Genomic DNA, 16,401 nt, shown 5'->3' with positions numbered 1-16,401 from the left:
CAGGCAGCCAGCTGTCTCAACTCCAGCTGTGCTGGTTGAGAGGCCAGCTGCCCATCATGTGTGGCATAGTCGGAAGCTGAAGCCTCCGACAATTCACCAACACTGAGCTGCAGACCGACAAACCCGAGAGCACGGGTAGAGAAGGAGTCCTTCTCTAAAACCGGAGCCCGGGCCGTGGCCAGAACCGAAGACATGATATTGCCTTCTGGCAGAGACCGATCTGAGCGAACGGAAGCCCGAGGAGCCACCAGGGAACCCAGAAGGATGGTGGATTCAGGCGCCGACGATGCTGAGGCGGTGGGCAAACCTCCGCCCTGAGAATCCGGGAGATGTTGGCCCGGAGGACCCGCATCCCAGAAAGCACATGCTGAGCCTCAGCTTCAGCAGTCTCAGGGCCATCTTCCCCTTGTGAACCCTCTTGGCCCAGGAGAAAGATGAATGACATCGTCTTCCTCTGCCGAGCCCGCACCCTCGATGTCCATCTCCTCCTCAATAGAGACCGAAGTCACCTTGGGAGGAACAGGGGCCGCCAGAGGAGCCATCTCCGCAGAGGGGAACTCCTCTTTATGGCATTTGGACGCAGCGCGACCAACAGCTGTAGCTGTAGGCTTGGGTCGGAGACCCGAAGCCGACCCCTGGGAACAGGAGACCGACGGGTCCGCGCTGGAGGCGGAAGTCCTTAAGGTCTGGCAAACCTTTATAGGACCGGCCAACAAGGCCCCCGAAGTAGCAGAACATTGGGGGGATTCCGCACTGCTATAACATCTCCTAGAGGAGAGACCAACCCCTATGGGTTCCACGAGTGAAGACCCATGGGGTAAAAACCCAAACCCCTGAGGGAATGGGAACGGTCCAGCGGGCCGGGAGTGACCCCAGAACTGGCCAAGATGGCCTGCCTGAGTCTGGGGCTGGACATCCTGTCCAAAGGACCAGGATGAACCGCCACTCCCACCAGGTGGAAACCCAGACATGTACAGGCTAAGCCCGTAACTGCTGAGTAACTGTTGGTACCCAAAACCATCCGCAGGTTGGCCTGGGCGACCCAGGAATAAGTGCCCGCAGGCACCCCTACTCCCTGAGCCCGGGGGAAAGGGAGACCGGAAACCGGACTCCTGGCCTGAAGCCCCAAACCCTTGGAGGAAAACCCCCTGGGAAACCCTGCACTGGGAAATCTGGATTGGGACGGAAGTCCCAGAGCCAGAAGCCTGTGAGGGTGGGAAAACAGACCCCGCGCTGACACCAGGATTAGTGAACTCAAGTGTCACTAATCCCCGTAGCCACAGACAATCCTGACAAAAAGTCTGTGGCCCCTGAACCTATACCCGAAGGCACAGTTCCGGAGTCAAAGCGGCCCCCACCAACGACGCCACCTGGCGTGCCGAGGTCCCTGAAGGAATCAGAGACCTCGACCGGAAGTCCCTTTCCGACGGTAACACCGCCGCCTATCGAGAGCTACCGGCCAATTCGACCCTTGACTGCGCCGAGTCAGGGTCGGGCTGCCCCCCCCCCTACTCCAGGACGCACCTGGACAGGGGGAGCCACCCCCTGCTGAAGGGCGGAGCTCGGTGGAACGAGAGCACCCCCAGCAGGAACGCTCTGGTTCAGAACTTCAGGAGGGAGGTCTTAAAAAGCTTACTTCCCTTACCGGAAGAAGAGGACGAATCCCTCTTCCGGCGGAAAGTTAGCTGGAAAGGCATGGAAGCCTAAGCAGCAGACTCCATGTGCAAACAAAGTTCACATTGTGAGGTCTGGCTGTAATGTCGGCAAATGGGACAGGTATCATGGGGTTCCCATTATCTATAGAAATAGGAACATCCATGCGCTGACCCCCGACGTAAACCCGGCACCTTTATCCAGCATCGAAACAATAAAAAATTGTAACAATGAAAACAAGGATAAAAAGTTTTCTAACAATCAAAAAACTACGAACGAGATCATAAAACCTACCGTACGCAGCAAGATTGTACTGCAAAAAAAGAAAACGGTCGTACAAAACGGCCGACAAAGCAGCAAGAAAACAATTTCAACTTCACGAAAATCCGAGTGACGAGACAAGTAGTCACTCACTCGAACACGCGGAGTAAAAACACGGCCGGAAACGAAGTTCTCGAACAATCAAAAAACTACGAACGAGAGCACAAAGCCTACCGTACGCAGCAAGATTGCACTGCATAAATAAAACGGCCGTACAACACGGCCGACAAAGCAGCAAGAAAACAAATTCCAACTTCACGCAAATCCGAGCAACGAGACAAGTAGTCACGCACTCGAATACGTGGAGGAAAAAACGGCCGGAAATACGGTCAAAATAAACAAATGACAATACTTAATTTCACAATATAAGTTGGGAGATGGGTTTATAGACTACTAATAGAGTAACAATATACTCAAACGACAATGGCAGTACGAAGAGAAGGAGTAAGAAAAGCACTTAGCTCAGACACCTCCGCACTCGTCGGCAGCCATAAAGGTAAGAGGAAGGGAGATCACTCTGCGTTCCTGTCGTGATGGCTCATGGATCGTAGGGAGGGCGGGATTGTTTTTCTTTTGAATCTTTTGTTGTTGGGATACAAAGATGGGTGTAGGTACTGTATTTGCATACTAAAGTTATGGTAATTATTACTGAAATGAAAACTGATCTCACCCAGCAGCAAGGAAACAAGACAATATTTCAAACTTTGCAGAATTTTCTTCAGTGTTAATAAATTACACAAACTATACAAAAATCTATCATAAATTACACTGCCTATACCACTTCAATAACATGAAACTATCATATATTAAAATTTCTACATCTCATGTATCAACAATTATTAATATAAACACTAAACAGAGCACCTAGAAGTCAAGTCAAATCTCATCATCTGTAAATAATACATCTTTAAAATAACAACAAAATAAAACATCAATACATGATGTACCCTGTCTGAGAAACGTGACAATTTTATACAAGACTTCAATTTAAAAAAGGAAAAAAAGAGTTGAATGAAAGAAAAAGAAAAATCCATAATTGTTTCTATAAAATCAAACAAATCATACTTAGAAAAAAAAATTTGACGGGATCAAACTCCATGAAGTTCTGTGAACCGTGAATGTAAGATTTAATCTCAAGTCACCTCAAAGTGTCACTCTCCAATAAGTCAATTTCTCAGTTAAGTGAAATCTTAGAACATTGAGAAGTAACTCAAAATCACAATAAAAGAACATATGACAAGGACATGTCATAACATTATGTGATATATATATTTACATCAAGTTTATTCTCCCAGGGAGATCACAAAAGCTTTATCAACATAAAGACAAACAATTAATCCAAGCACTTTTTTAAACTGATATTGTGTCAAGACAGCTAGGATTGTGTCTGAGGGTGAGGAATGGTGCCTGGGGGTGGGGATAGTGTTTGAGGGATGAGCATTGTCTGAGGGTGAGAAATGGTGTCTGGGGGTAGGGATGGTGTCTGGGGGTGGGGATGGTGTCTGGGGGTGGGGATGGTGTCTGGGGATAGGGATGGTGTTTGGGGGTGGGGATGGTGTCTGGGGGTGGGGATGGTGTCTGGGGGTGAGGAATGGTGTCTGGGGATTGGGATTTGTGTCTAAGGTTGGGATCATGTCTGCGGAGAAGGTGAGGAGTAGGGGATTGTGAAAAATTGTGTCAGGGGTCGGGGATCATGTTTGAAAAGTGGGGAATTAAGTCTAGGGTTGGATGGTGGGGATTTGTGTCTAAGGGGTGGGACATTGTGTCTGAGGGTAGGGAATTGTGTCTGAGGATTGGGAATTGTGTCTGAGGATTGGGAATCGTGTCTGAGGGTTGGGATTGTGTATATGGGTGGGAAATTGTGTCTAAGGGTGGGAAATTGTGTCTGGAGGTTGGGATTTGTGTCTGGGATTGGAGTATTGTGTCTGGGGATGGGGATCTTGTCAGTGAGGGTTGGTTAATCCTGTCTGACATGTTGTGTCTGAGGATCGGGGATTGGGTCTTAAGGGTTGGTGTTGTGTCTAAGCTATGGGATTGTCTCTGAAGGGTGGGACATTGTGTCAGAGGGGCAAGGAATGTATGGGTAGTGGTTGTGAGTTATCAGGGGTAGGCTGCTGGTAAGGGAGGTAAGTGTTATATTGTGGAAGGGATTAGTTGAAGTTTTAAGCCTGAAGAGTGTATGACAGTTTGTAAGAGCTGGGCATACATGTACATGTGTACTGATCCTAGGATTCATAAAGGGGAATAGATAACACTGAAGTCATAAAAACACAATCATTAACACCTAAAGTTGTACCTTGTACCACCTATATCTCCCATATAAAATAAGCTATTCCACACATGGAATGATTCATTATCTATTGCAAGGGGAAGCAGGGATATATCAGCATAAGTAAAAATATATAAATATTTATGGACATGAGGGTCTGGATGAAAAACTCTGAAGTGCTTTAATGCTATTTTGAATATGACATCACAGATCGTGCAATAAAATCGTAAAACAGTTTTAAAGGGCAATCACTTGCCTCATTATATTCATAGGCATGCTTAAAAACAAGGACAAAATGTACAGGAACAAATAAGACTACATAAAAAGTTTTTTAAACGTGGAAACCGTTGATATGAACCTTGACCTTACTAAAGGTAGCTAACAAGGAACTATGTTGGTTTTTCTTTTTTTGGTGAGAGCCAAAAGGAGGTTATGGAGGGAAAATATTCACATAAATATAGCTGCAAGGAGAAAACACATTTTACTTAGAAAAAAAAAAGTCTCCAATGAAAATGTATATTAATATAGGATTTATCATCATAGAGGCGACATCTTCACTGTCACATTATGTAAAATATATGTCTCAGTCTGTAGCTGAAATAAGATAACAGTAACACAAACATTTACAATGTTAATCAAACAGATACATTTATTTCATCTTTATATCATTTTGCCATTTTAAGTCAAGGTTCATATGACAACATTTTGGAAATAATGATTGCGGGCAAGAGGGAAGGGAGATCATGATACAGGGAGAGAGGGAAGGGAGATAAGATTGAGAGAGGGAAGGGAGATAAGATGGAGAGAGGGATGGGAGATCATGATATAGGGAGAGAGGGAAGGGAGATAAGATGGTCAGAGGGAAGGGAGATAAGATTGAGAGAGGGAAGGGAGATAAGATTGAGAGAGGGGATATCATGATATAGGGAGAGAGGGAAGGGAGATAAGATGGAGAGAGGGGAGGGATATAAGATTGAGAGAGGGAAGGGAGATAAGATTGAGAGAGGGGAGATCATGATATAGGGAGAGAGGGAAGGGAGATAAGATGGAGAAAGGGAAGGGAGATAAGATGGAGAGAGGGAAGGGAGATAAGATGGAGAGAGGGAAGGGAGAAAAGATTGAGAGAGGGAAGGGAGATAAGATGGAGAGAGGGAAGGGAGATAAGATGGAGAGAGGGAAGGGAGATAAGATGGAGAGAGGGAAGGGAGATAAGATGGAGAGAGGGAAGGGAGATAAGATTGAGAGAGGAGAGATCATGATATAGGGAGAGAGGGAAGGGAGATAAGATTGAGAAAGGGAAGGGAGATAAGATTGAGAGAGGGAAGGGAGATAAGATGGAGAGAGGAGAGATCATGATATAGGGAGAGAGGGAAGGGAGATAAGATGGAGAGAGGGATGGGAGATCATGATATAGGGAGAGAGGGAAGGGAGATAAGATGGAGAGAGGGAAGGGATATAAGATTGAGAGAGGGAAGGGAGATAAGATTGAGAGAGGAGAGATCATGATATAGGGAGAGAGGGAAGGGAGATAAGATGGAGAAAGGGAAGGGAGATAAGATTGAGAGAGGGAAGGGAGATAAGATGGAGAGAGGAGAGATCATGATATAGGGAGAGAGGGAAGGGAGATAAGATGGAGAAAGGGAAGGGAGATAAGATTGAGAGAGGAAAGGGAGATAAGATGGAGAGAGGAGAGATCATGATATAGGGAGAGAGGGAAGGGAGATAAGATTGAGAGAGGGAAGGGAGATAAGATTGAGAGAGGAGAGATCATGATATAGGGAGAGAGGGAAGGGAGATAAGATTGAGAAAGGGAAGGGAGATAAGATTGAGAGAGGGAAGGGAGATAAGATGGAGAGAGGAGAGATCATGATATAGGGAGAGAGGGAAGGGAGATAAGATGGAGAGAGGGATGGGAGATCATGATATAGGGAGAGAGGGAAGGGAGATAAGATGGAGAGAGGGAAGGGATATAAGATTGAGAGAGGGAAGGGAGATAAGATTGTGAGAGGAGAGATCATGATATAGGGAGAGAGGGAAGGGAGATTAGATGGAGAAAGGGAAGGGAGATAAGATTGAGAGAGGGAAGGGAGATAAGATGGAGAGAGGAGAGATCATGATATAGGGAGAGAGGGAAGGGAGATAAGATGGAGAAAGGGAAGGGAGATAAGATTGAGAGAGGAAAGGGAGATAAGATGGAGAGAGGAGAGATCATGATATAGGGAGAGAGGGAAGGGAGATAAGATTGAGAGAGGGAAGGGAGATAAGATTGAGAGAGGAGAGATCATGATATAGGGAGAGAGGGAAGGGAGATAAGATGGAGAGAGGGATGGGAGATCATGATATAGGGAGAGAGGGAAGGGAGATAAGATGGAGAGAGGTAAGGGATATAAGATTGAGAGAGGGAAGGGAGATAAGATTGAGAGAGGAGAGATCATGATATAGGGAGAGAGGGAAGGGAGATAAGATGGAGAAAGGGAAGGGAGATAAGATTGAGAGAGGGAAGGGAGATAAGATGGAGAGAGGAGAGATCATGATATAGGGAGAGAGGGAAGGGAGATAAGATGGAGAAAGGGAAGGGAGATAAGAGATCATGATATAGGGAGAGAGGGAAGGGAGATAAGATTGAGAGAGGGAAGGGAGATAAGAATGAGAGAGAGGGAGATAAGATGGAGAGAGGGGAGATCATGATATAGGGAGAGAGGGAAGGGAGATCATGATATAGGGAGAGAGGGAAGGGAGATAAGATTGAGAGAGGGAAGGGAGATAAGATGGAGAGAGGGAAGGGAAATCATGATACAGGGAGAGAGGGAAGGGAGATAAGATTGAGAGAGGGAAGGGAGATAAGATGGAGAGAGGGAAGGGAGATAAGATTGAGAGAGGGAAGGTAGATAAGATGGAGAGAGGGAAGGGAGATAAGATGGAGAGAGGGAAGGGAAATCATGATACAGGGAGAGAGGGAAGGGAGATAAGATTGAGAGAGGGAAGGGAGATAAGATGGAGAGAGGGAAGGGAGATAAGATTTATGAGAGGGAAGGGAGATCATGATATAGGGAGAGAGGGAAGGGAGATAAGATGGTCAGAGGGAAGGGAGATAAGATGGAGAGAGGGAAGGGAGATAAGATGGAGAGAGGGAAGGGAAATCATGATACAGGGAGAGAGGGAAGGGAGATCATGATATAGGGAGAGAGGGAAGGGAGATAAGATTGAGAGAGGGAAGGGAGATAAGATGGAGAGAGGGAAGGGAGATAAGATGGAAAGAGGGAAGGGAGATAAGATGGAGAGAGGGAAAGGAGATCAGATGGAGAGAGGGGAGGGAGATCATGAGATTTGAAGAGAGGGAAGGAAGATAATGATAGAGAGAGGGAAGGGAGATAATGATGGAAAGAGGGGAGGGAGATCATGAGATTTGAGGAAAGGGAAGGAAGATAATGATGGAGGAAAAGAGGGGAGGAAGATATTGGAAGAGAGGAAAGGGAGATAATGATGGAGGAAAAGAGGGGAGGAAGATATTGGAGGAGAGGAAAGGGAGATAATGACTTAGGAAGAGAGGAAAGGAAGGTTATGATCAATTACAAAAACAAAGTGCCAACTACAATAAATAATATGCAGGCTCTGACACATTAAAGTTATAAATGAACCATTGAATGATATTTGTGTTGTATGGAGCCAGGAACAAGTGCCAAACTACTAGTATTTAAATCAATAAGAGTTTCTTGTGTCCCTCACTGAAAAAAGTAGGTGAAATGATTTCCATTTGCAAATAATGCCCTGTTTCATTAATTATCAGAAAAGTTAATGTTTTGGTATAAATATTTGTTGAAAAATCCAAAACAATTCTAAAAAATTTAAAAGTGACATTTTCAATCAAACTCCAAAGGGAAGCAACTCTGCACAATTTACATATCAGAATTTGATATAATCTGTCATGTTAATTTCTGCTTATCATTGGTTGTCAAGTAAAAAAAAAAATCAAATTTTACCTAACTTCTGACAATAAGGAGACCATCATATAATACTTACAGCAAGAAAAAATTATTTTTCTTTGTAAATCATTTTTTAAAAATCAATATAATATGAAGTAAATGATAAGTTCTTTTAGATAAATTTCCTTTCATTGTCACAAAAACAATGCGGAAAAAAACCCACAAAAACTAAATTGAAAACAAAATGCATATACTTATATTTTCAATATTGAAAACTGATTTGAAGTGTAATTTTGTAGACACAACAACAAAGTCACACAGTATATTTATTATTCAACTAACAGGTAATGATTGACTTAAATGTTTACAATGTGAAACATGACCTGTCATCATTCCTCATTTTTTTCTGCACACAAAATTTCTGAGGTGAAACATCAAATTTTTTGTTTTAAATATATAACATAACAGGTACGAAGGCAATTTATCAACAGTTATAAACAACATCATCAACAAAACAACAAATTAACACTGTACAGTAAATTTTGTGACATCTATTTATCACAACAACCTCAACCATAATGCTAGCCCAGCTTTTCAATTCACTTCTGAAAATGAAAATTTATGATCCAATCTAAAATTACATTATGAATTCAAATTTTATTCACTAACAGTAAAAAAAAAAAGAATTGTTCGACTCATGTAGACAGGATATGAGTTTCTCATGTCTAACTTATATTTAGAACTTTTGAGAAGTTTAATAAAATTTGACAAAAATCTAAAATTCAAATTATGTGATTTCATGCATCTGCTATTTGAGAAAGTGGATTCTGGTCACTTGTGACGAGAAGAAAACCTAACAATTTAGACCCCACACTACCTTTACCTTCTATAAAAGATATTCTGTAAAATCTTGAGATTTTTTCAAGTTTTACCAATTCTCACGATGTTATACTTACCATAACTTCAGTATGCAAATACAGTACAGGCACCCATCTTTGTAACTCAAAAAACAAAATATTCAAATATTCCATCCTACCTACTCTCATGTGAGCTTAACTTTACAGGAGACATAGAGTGATCTCCCTTTCTCAAAAGCCTTAATGGGTAGTCAGACTGAGAAGATATGGGGAGGATAGTATGGGACTCCATAAAGTTATGGTAAGTATTTTATCATAAAAATCTGTTTTGAATAAATCTCAATTTCATTTCAGTAATAATTACCATACCTTCAGAAAGCATAATTGGAGGGCAGTCCTGGACAAACAGCACAACTCCAGGCAGAAAGAAAGTGGTTCTGGTACCCTAACCCCTCCTCCCAAAAAATTATTACTGAAATAAAAATTTATATTTTGTGGGGCTCAATTTTCGTGGTTTTTTTTATTTTTCATTTTTTTTTTTTTAAATTTCTATTTCGAAGAAACTAAATATAGTTTAATAAATTTGTTTATTTTATCAGTTTGTGGACAAAGGAATTTGTGAATTTCGAGTACCCATAAAATCAATCATTAGTTCAACACAAAATTCATAATTTTACAGCATATCAAAGTAGGAAATTTGTTTGTGACTTAATGATGACTAGTGCGACATCTTCTCCAGGTGGTATGACTTCTTAATCAAGTTTTAAATTAGGAACATTTTATTTCATGAAAAACTGATGAATATCAACTTTGATTTGAAAAACGGAATTTTTTTTATCCAGTTAATTTTTTCCAGTTTTTAAAAATTAAATCTCACTTTTTTTAAGCTTGGATGATATAATATCTGTAGTGTTAACAGAAGAAGGAAAGCTAGCAGAGAAACCCCATTGTTACCAGGGAGATCTGATATCTATCACATGTTATCAGGACAGTGAATACTCCTTATTGTGTTGGTGACATCCAATACCCTAACTGTTCACTTTGCAAAATTCTGACTTTCAGGTAAAAAAAAAGTCACCAACAATACCAGTGAATCATTAATCAAGCTGATTTCTTCTACAAATATAAGTTGTCATCATCTTGTCATTTGGTACATAATTTTGTGTCTGCTTTGATGCAAATTCATTTGATCATTCTAAAAAAAATCTTTTGAAGTTTTGAAATTCAAACATCTAAAGAAAAAAGAAATATTTGATACATTTTTTTTTCTTTTTAACTCATTGGATCTGATCACAAACTTCCTTAAACTCTATATGAATTCAGTACTAAAATAATTGTATCTAGCTTCTGTTTGCAAATAATTCCTTTGTAAAAATACTGTACATATAGAATTACTGTTTCTAATAGGTGAAGTCAACCATCTCATAGTGAAGTGTCATTCTTCAGGGATATTTCTTTAAAAAAAACATAGAAACACTACATTCCTGTGAACAAAATTTGTGTCTAAGAAGAAAAAAAACAAAAAAGTCTATCAGACATGAATGACTCTGCTCCCGAAGCATTTGCACAAGTTGTCAAATGTAACCTTTGACCCTTTAAAATTAACTCACGACCACCTTAGTTAAGGTGTAAATTTGATATCATGATGCTATGGGGCAAATATGACCCAAAATGTTTTATTAGATCTCAAGATGCGACATTGATTTTGAATGGGACGTGATTTGATGGGGCGAACATGGGTAACACTATATGCCCACTCAATCCCATCAAATGGCGGGGCATCAAAACACAAACACTTAAAGTTAAATGCTACCTTGTACATCATACATGTAATTCTAAAATATGAAAGAGTTACCTCCCTTCAATCCTACTAATTTGTAGGGAGAACAATATAGAAATTAGCCTGGTATATAACCATTTCATGGCCCAGCCTGATAATATTTTGTTTGTCCAAAACTTTGTAGTATTTGCACCAGAAAAGCTATTCCAACTTTACAAACCATTTTAAATGGTTGAAGATCAGTCTCTATCTGTGCTATGTCCTGTTATTTTACACCAATAAACAATTTAATGGTCTAGCTTTCAATCTGTTTCACTTCAGTTCATTGGTTCATCAAAATTGTCCAATGAAAATTGAGAAGCTTGTAGATTGGGCGACTGACTCCCTGACCGATCTGACTGGGCTTCTTCAGAGCGGTCCATACCCATACAAAGGGTTGATGACTTTAGAGGCACGGGCCAGCCACTAGAGTAGACTCCCTTGAGGGCAGGGTCTCGTCGAGAGATTAAGTAAGGACTAGAGCTATGTATATGTCTTTGAAGCTGATCTGACTTCTGCTGGCGTGAAAATGCTGCCACATCAAAATTGTTCCTTGACAGGGGAAGAATATGGTCATGTGATGATTTCATCATCGTATTCATATGTAACGGGGGTCGTACCATAGCTGCTCCACTGGCAAGAGATTTCGATAGCGTAAATACATTCATATCAATTCCTCTGGCTGTCTGTTGATGTATCCTGTCGTAACGTACTGAACGATCATTGTGATTGTCCTCATCAATATTCCTAGCATCCCATTGGTTGAAATTGGAAATCCTGTCTTCTGACTGATTGTTACAAGGTTTGCTTTGTAACTGACTGAATGGGGAGCTCCTGTTCTCTGGCTGGCTAACCTCTGAAACCTTGCCTGCAGATTGGCTATGATTTAAGATTTTACCTTCCAGCTGACCGTTTGATGACATTTTATCTGACTGGCCAAAGTTAGGCATTTTGTCCAACTCACTGAACTTTTGAATCTTGTCTGAATGATTCAAGTTAGCCATTTTGTCCGAGTGGCTAAAGTTAGGCATTTTGTCTGACTGGCTAAAGTTAGGCATTTTGTCTGACTGACTAAAGTTAGGCATTTTGTCTGACTGGCTAAAGTTAGGCATTTTGTCTGACTGGCTATAATTCGGCAATTTGTCTGAATGATTAAAGGTAGGCATCTTCATATCCGTCCGGTCAAAGTTAGGCATATTAAGCCTAGAGAGTGGAATGTTTTTATGAATGCCATTTTGAGATTCACCCAGACAACTATGTGTCGATGAATCTTGGGAAGTCTCTCTGTGGAATCTATCCTCGTACCGGACTAGGTCTTCCTTCTGCTCAGCTGAGTTCTCCTCCTCTGGGGTTAGTGGTGTGGAAATAGGAACCATAGTAGGGGGCATGTACAAGTGTTGTGGCCGTGATGCCTTCCTCTTCCTTGGCTTTACCTGTCCTGACAGGTTCACCTGTGAGGGAGATGTGGGGCTGCTTTGGGGAAGGGGAGATGAAGATTCAGTCGGCCCTGGGGGATCATGTTGCTGCTGAAGCTGCTGCTGGGTCAGGTCAAGAGGCTTGGAATGCAGGTGTGTCTGTCAACAAGGAAGAAATGACAACATTAACAGGTGTGTCTGTAAACGAAGAAGAAATGTCAACACTTAGTTAACATTGTGTCTGTAAACAAGGAAGAAGAAATGTGTGTCAACACTTCAACACTTAACATTGTGTCTGTAAACAAACAAGAAATGTGAACATATAGTTAACATTGTGTCTGTCAACAAGGAAGAAATGTAAACATATAGTTAACATTGTGTCTGTCAACAAGGAAGAAATGTCAACACTTAGTTAACATTGTGTTTGTCAACAAAGAAGAAATGTCAACATTTAGTGAACATTGTGTTTGTCAACAAAGAAGAAATGTCAACACTTAGTTAACAATGTCTGTAAACAAAGTAATGTCAACACTTAGTTAACAATGTGTCTGTCAACAAAGAAATGTCAACACATAGTTAACAATATGTCTGTAAACGAAGAAGAAATGTCAACATTTAGTGAACATTGTGTCTGTTAACAAGGAAGAAATGTCAACACTTAGTTAACAATGTGTCTGTCAACAAAGAAATGTCAACATTTAATTAACATTGTGTCTGTTAACAAGGAAGAAATGTCAACACTTAGTTAACATTGTGTCTGTAAACGAAGAAGAAATGTCAACACTTAGTAACTGGTTTGTCAACAATGAAAAAAATATACCATTTTGTCAGAGGTGAATCTGTCAACAAGGAATAAATGACAACATTTAGACACATATGTGTCTGTCAACAAAGAAGAAATGACAACATTTAGACACATATGTGTCTGTCAACAAAGAAGAAATGACAACATTTAGTCGCATGTGTTTGTCAACAAGGAATAAATGACAACAATTTTTAGATTTCGTCACAGATATGTCCATTTGTCCCAGAGGGATCTTGGCGCCAACCTTTGTATGATTTTCTTTGTTCTTAAAAATTTTGATCCCTTCCCTTTTTTTATTTATAATTTGCTCTAGATGATCGGAAATCTGACAATACTTCTCAAGCAACAGCAACAATCCACTCAGTCCATTTTTCATGTCATTACAACATTACATTATAAGATATTTTGTGAATGTAGACAAACCACTGTCTGGAACAGCAGGGCAAATATATATGACGGGAATTTGTAGATGTAAATTTTTATCATATGCATAGACTTTTATTATCTGCCATCATTCTACGTATACATATTCATATTTCTTCAACATAATAAAAGTAGGTTTTCATTGATAAAAAAAAGCAATCGCAACAATAACCTGACTTTACTGAAGTCCACGAGGGTCACAGTCAGCCATTTTTTTTTTTTTTTATCATTTCTAAAATGGACAATGCACAGTTAGTCTATGGAAATAAGAGGACCACAGGCCCTAATGGTCATCTGACTATAAAGACCTATCTATGAGAGAGGCCAAATAGGCCTAAAAGGAATAGCTCAACTACCATTACGCTACAGGCTATATAAAAGACATTGATTCATAAAGACATTTTCTGCAAACTTGAAATCATATTCTTTATACATCATAGCACACAAATGCCATTACTGCAGATCTACTGCTTGTTGAAAAAGAAAAGAAGATCTCAACTCATTTGACATAAGAAATCTTGAATCAATTGGCAGCTCTTCGTTGACTTATGTTAAAGAGCCAATATCAACAGCCTGGACCTTTTTAGTCGTTAGAAGATTTTAGCACATTTGAACCCTGTGACCTTTAAAAAGAGAAAAGGTCACAAATATTGATACATTTCACATTTGTGACCTTGAAAAGGTCATTAGCATTAACAAACTATGTGAATCTTCATCACAGGATGCTACAGGGCCAATATCAACACACTTGGCATTTTGGTTATTGAGAAGTTGTTAAAATTGTTTTAGACATACATGACACCCGTGACCTTGAAAGTAAGTCTAGTTGAATCATTTGCCAAAATTTAATAGCCCTTTGTCCCAGCATGCTACAGACCCAACATCAGCACCCTTGAATCTTTGGTAATTGAGAAAAAGTCACCTCAGCATTTCAAAATATTTAACCTCTGTGACCTTGAAAGTTTGTCAAAGCCATTCATTTTTACAAAATTATCCATTCATTCTAAAGGCTGATACCAACACCCTTGGCCTTTTGATTATTGAGGAAAAAGTTGTATAAAAAATTTTTAACACCTGTGACCTTGAAAAATGGTCAAGGTAAATGATATGAAGAGAGCAGGTAGCACTTTATTCCAGCATGATACAGAATGCTATAGGTCCAATATCAGTAGACAAGGCCTTTTGGATATTGAGAAGAAGTTGTTTAGAGATTCTGACATATTTGATACATCTGACTTTGACAGTATGTCATGATCATTCATTTTAACAAACTTGGTAGCTCTTAAACCAATCATGCTACAGGTCCAATGTCTACACCCTGGGCATTTTGGTGATTGAGGAGATATCATTTGAATGGAAAGTTTAATCACAGCAGAAATCCAAGATGGCCACCTTTCAGCCACTTTGTTAATCTGATAAATCCCAAAATGAAAAAGAGCAAAACTAGGGACCAAGGTGAACATACATATACAATTAGACAATGATCCATCTAGTACTTCTCAAGGGATAACCTTAACCAGACAGATCTAAGTATGGATGACGGACGGATGACTGACGGATGACGGACGGATAACGGCCAGATGTTAGACAAATGACGGATTTAGATTAAGAAAAGAGATATGTTGGGAGGTCAAAACTTGCTCAGCTTAGAAGGGTCTTATTCCATGAGAAAATGGTGTTAATTTGATATGAAGATATAATCTACATCCTGTTTATCTTTCATCCCACACATTCATTTTAGTGCCAATGTTTATAAATTAAACAATTTTTTCTCCCTTATCTAACGACCATATCACCACCAAATTTGTTTTACCTTATTAAATATTTTAAGTAAGATTTAAATATGAATCTTTAAGCATATCATACAACCTGATACTTCAAAAACTTAATTGCATGAATGTTACAATATTAACAGTGATAAAATCAGACTCAGATTTATAATGTAACATTCACTTGTAAAGATTCATCAATTTGATGAGAAAAATCTAATATTTTCATTAAAATAACATCATTATTCACGGTTTCATGGAATTTAAATAGTATCTGCTCTATTAAATCATGGGTTAACATCAAAAGAGTGCTTGTATACCTATAAGACAGGTGTCCCCACTGGGGGGCCCCTTTTTCCTTACTTTGGCCTTTCTTTATGATAAGGAAGATTATGAAGCTTCATCAATTTTTCAAAGCAATCATGAAAACATTTTATCACAGAAGAGATTGGGTTGTGGTGTACACATAACTAATACATATCATCTGTAATGTGTCTGTAGGAGAACAGCCATACAGACAATACTACACTATACAATAGTTCTCATCCCTACAACCTACAGACAATACTACACTTTACAATAGTTCTCACTCCTACAACCTACAGACAATACACCACTATACAATAGTTCTCACTCCTACAACCTACAGACAAAACACCACTACACAATAGTTCTCACTCCTACAACCTACAGACAGTACACCACTATACAATAGTTCTCACCCCTACAACCTACAGACAATACTACAATATACAATAGTTCTCACTCCTACAACCTACAGACAATACCACACTATACAATAGTTCTCACTCCTACAACCTACAGACAATACTACACTATACAATAGTTCTCACTCCTACAACCTACAGACAATACCACACTATACAATAGTTCTCACTCCTACAACCTACAGACAAAACACCACTACACAATAGTTCTCACTCCTACAACCTACAGACAATACACCACTATACAATAGTTCTCACTCCTACAACCTACAGACAAAACACCACTACACAATAGTTCTCACTCCTACAACCTACAGACAATACTACACTATACAATAGTTCTCACTCCTACAACCTACAGACAATACACCACTATACAATAGTTCTCACTCCTACAACCTACAGACAAAACACCACTA

The 16,401-nt window shown here is 40.0% G+C and overlaps 1 protein-coding gene across 1 annotated transcript in view; it reads right to left on the bottom strand.

Annotated features, from left to right (window-relative positions):
• Positions 1-11,120: 11,120 nt before the first annotated feature.
• The window catches only part of LOC132557807 (uncharacterized), a 58,250-nt gene continuing 52,969 nt past the window's right edge, over positions 11,121-16,401 (bottom strand). Inside the window, exon 3 of the mRNA XM_060222336.1 lies at positions 11,121-12,416. Coding sequence (XP_060078319.1) covers positions 11,121-12,416 — 1,296 coding nt within the window. The remainder of the gene's footprint in view (positions 12,417-16,401) is intronic.

The sequence above is a fragment of the Ylistrum balloti genome, unplaced genomic scaffold (assembly GCF_031769215.1).
Source record: "Ylistrum balloti isolate Yb309-2 unplaced genomic scaffold, AGI_CSIRO_Ybal_v1 Utg370728, whole genome shotgun sequence".
NCBI classification, from domain to species: domain Eukaryota; kingdom Metazoa; phylum Mollusca; class Bivalvia; order Pectinida; family Pectinidae; genus Ylistrum; species Ylistrum balloti.
This window is presented reverse-complemented; position numbering and strand designations above follow the sequence as displayed.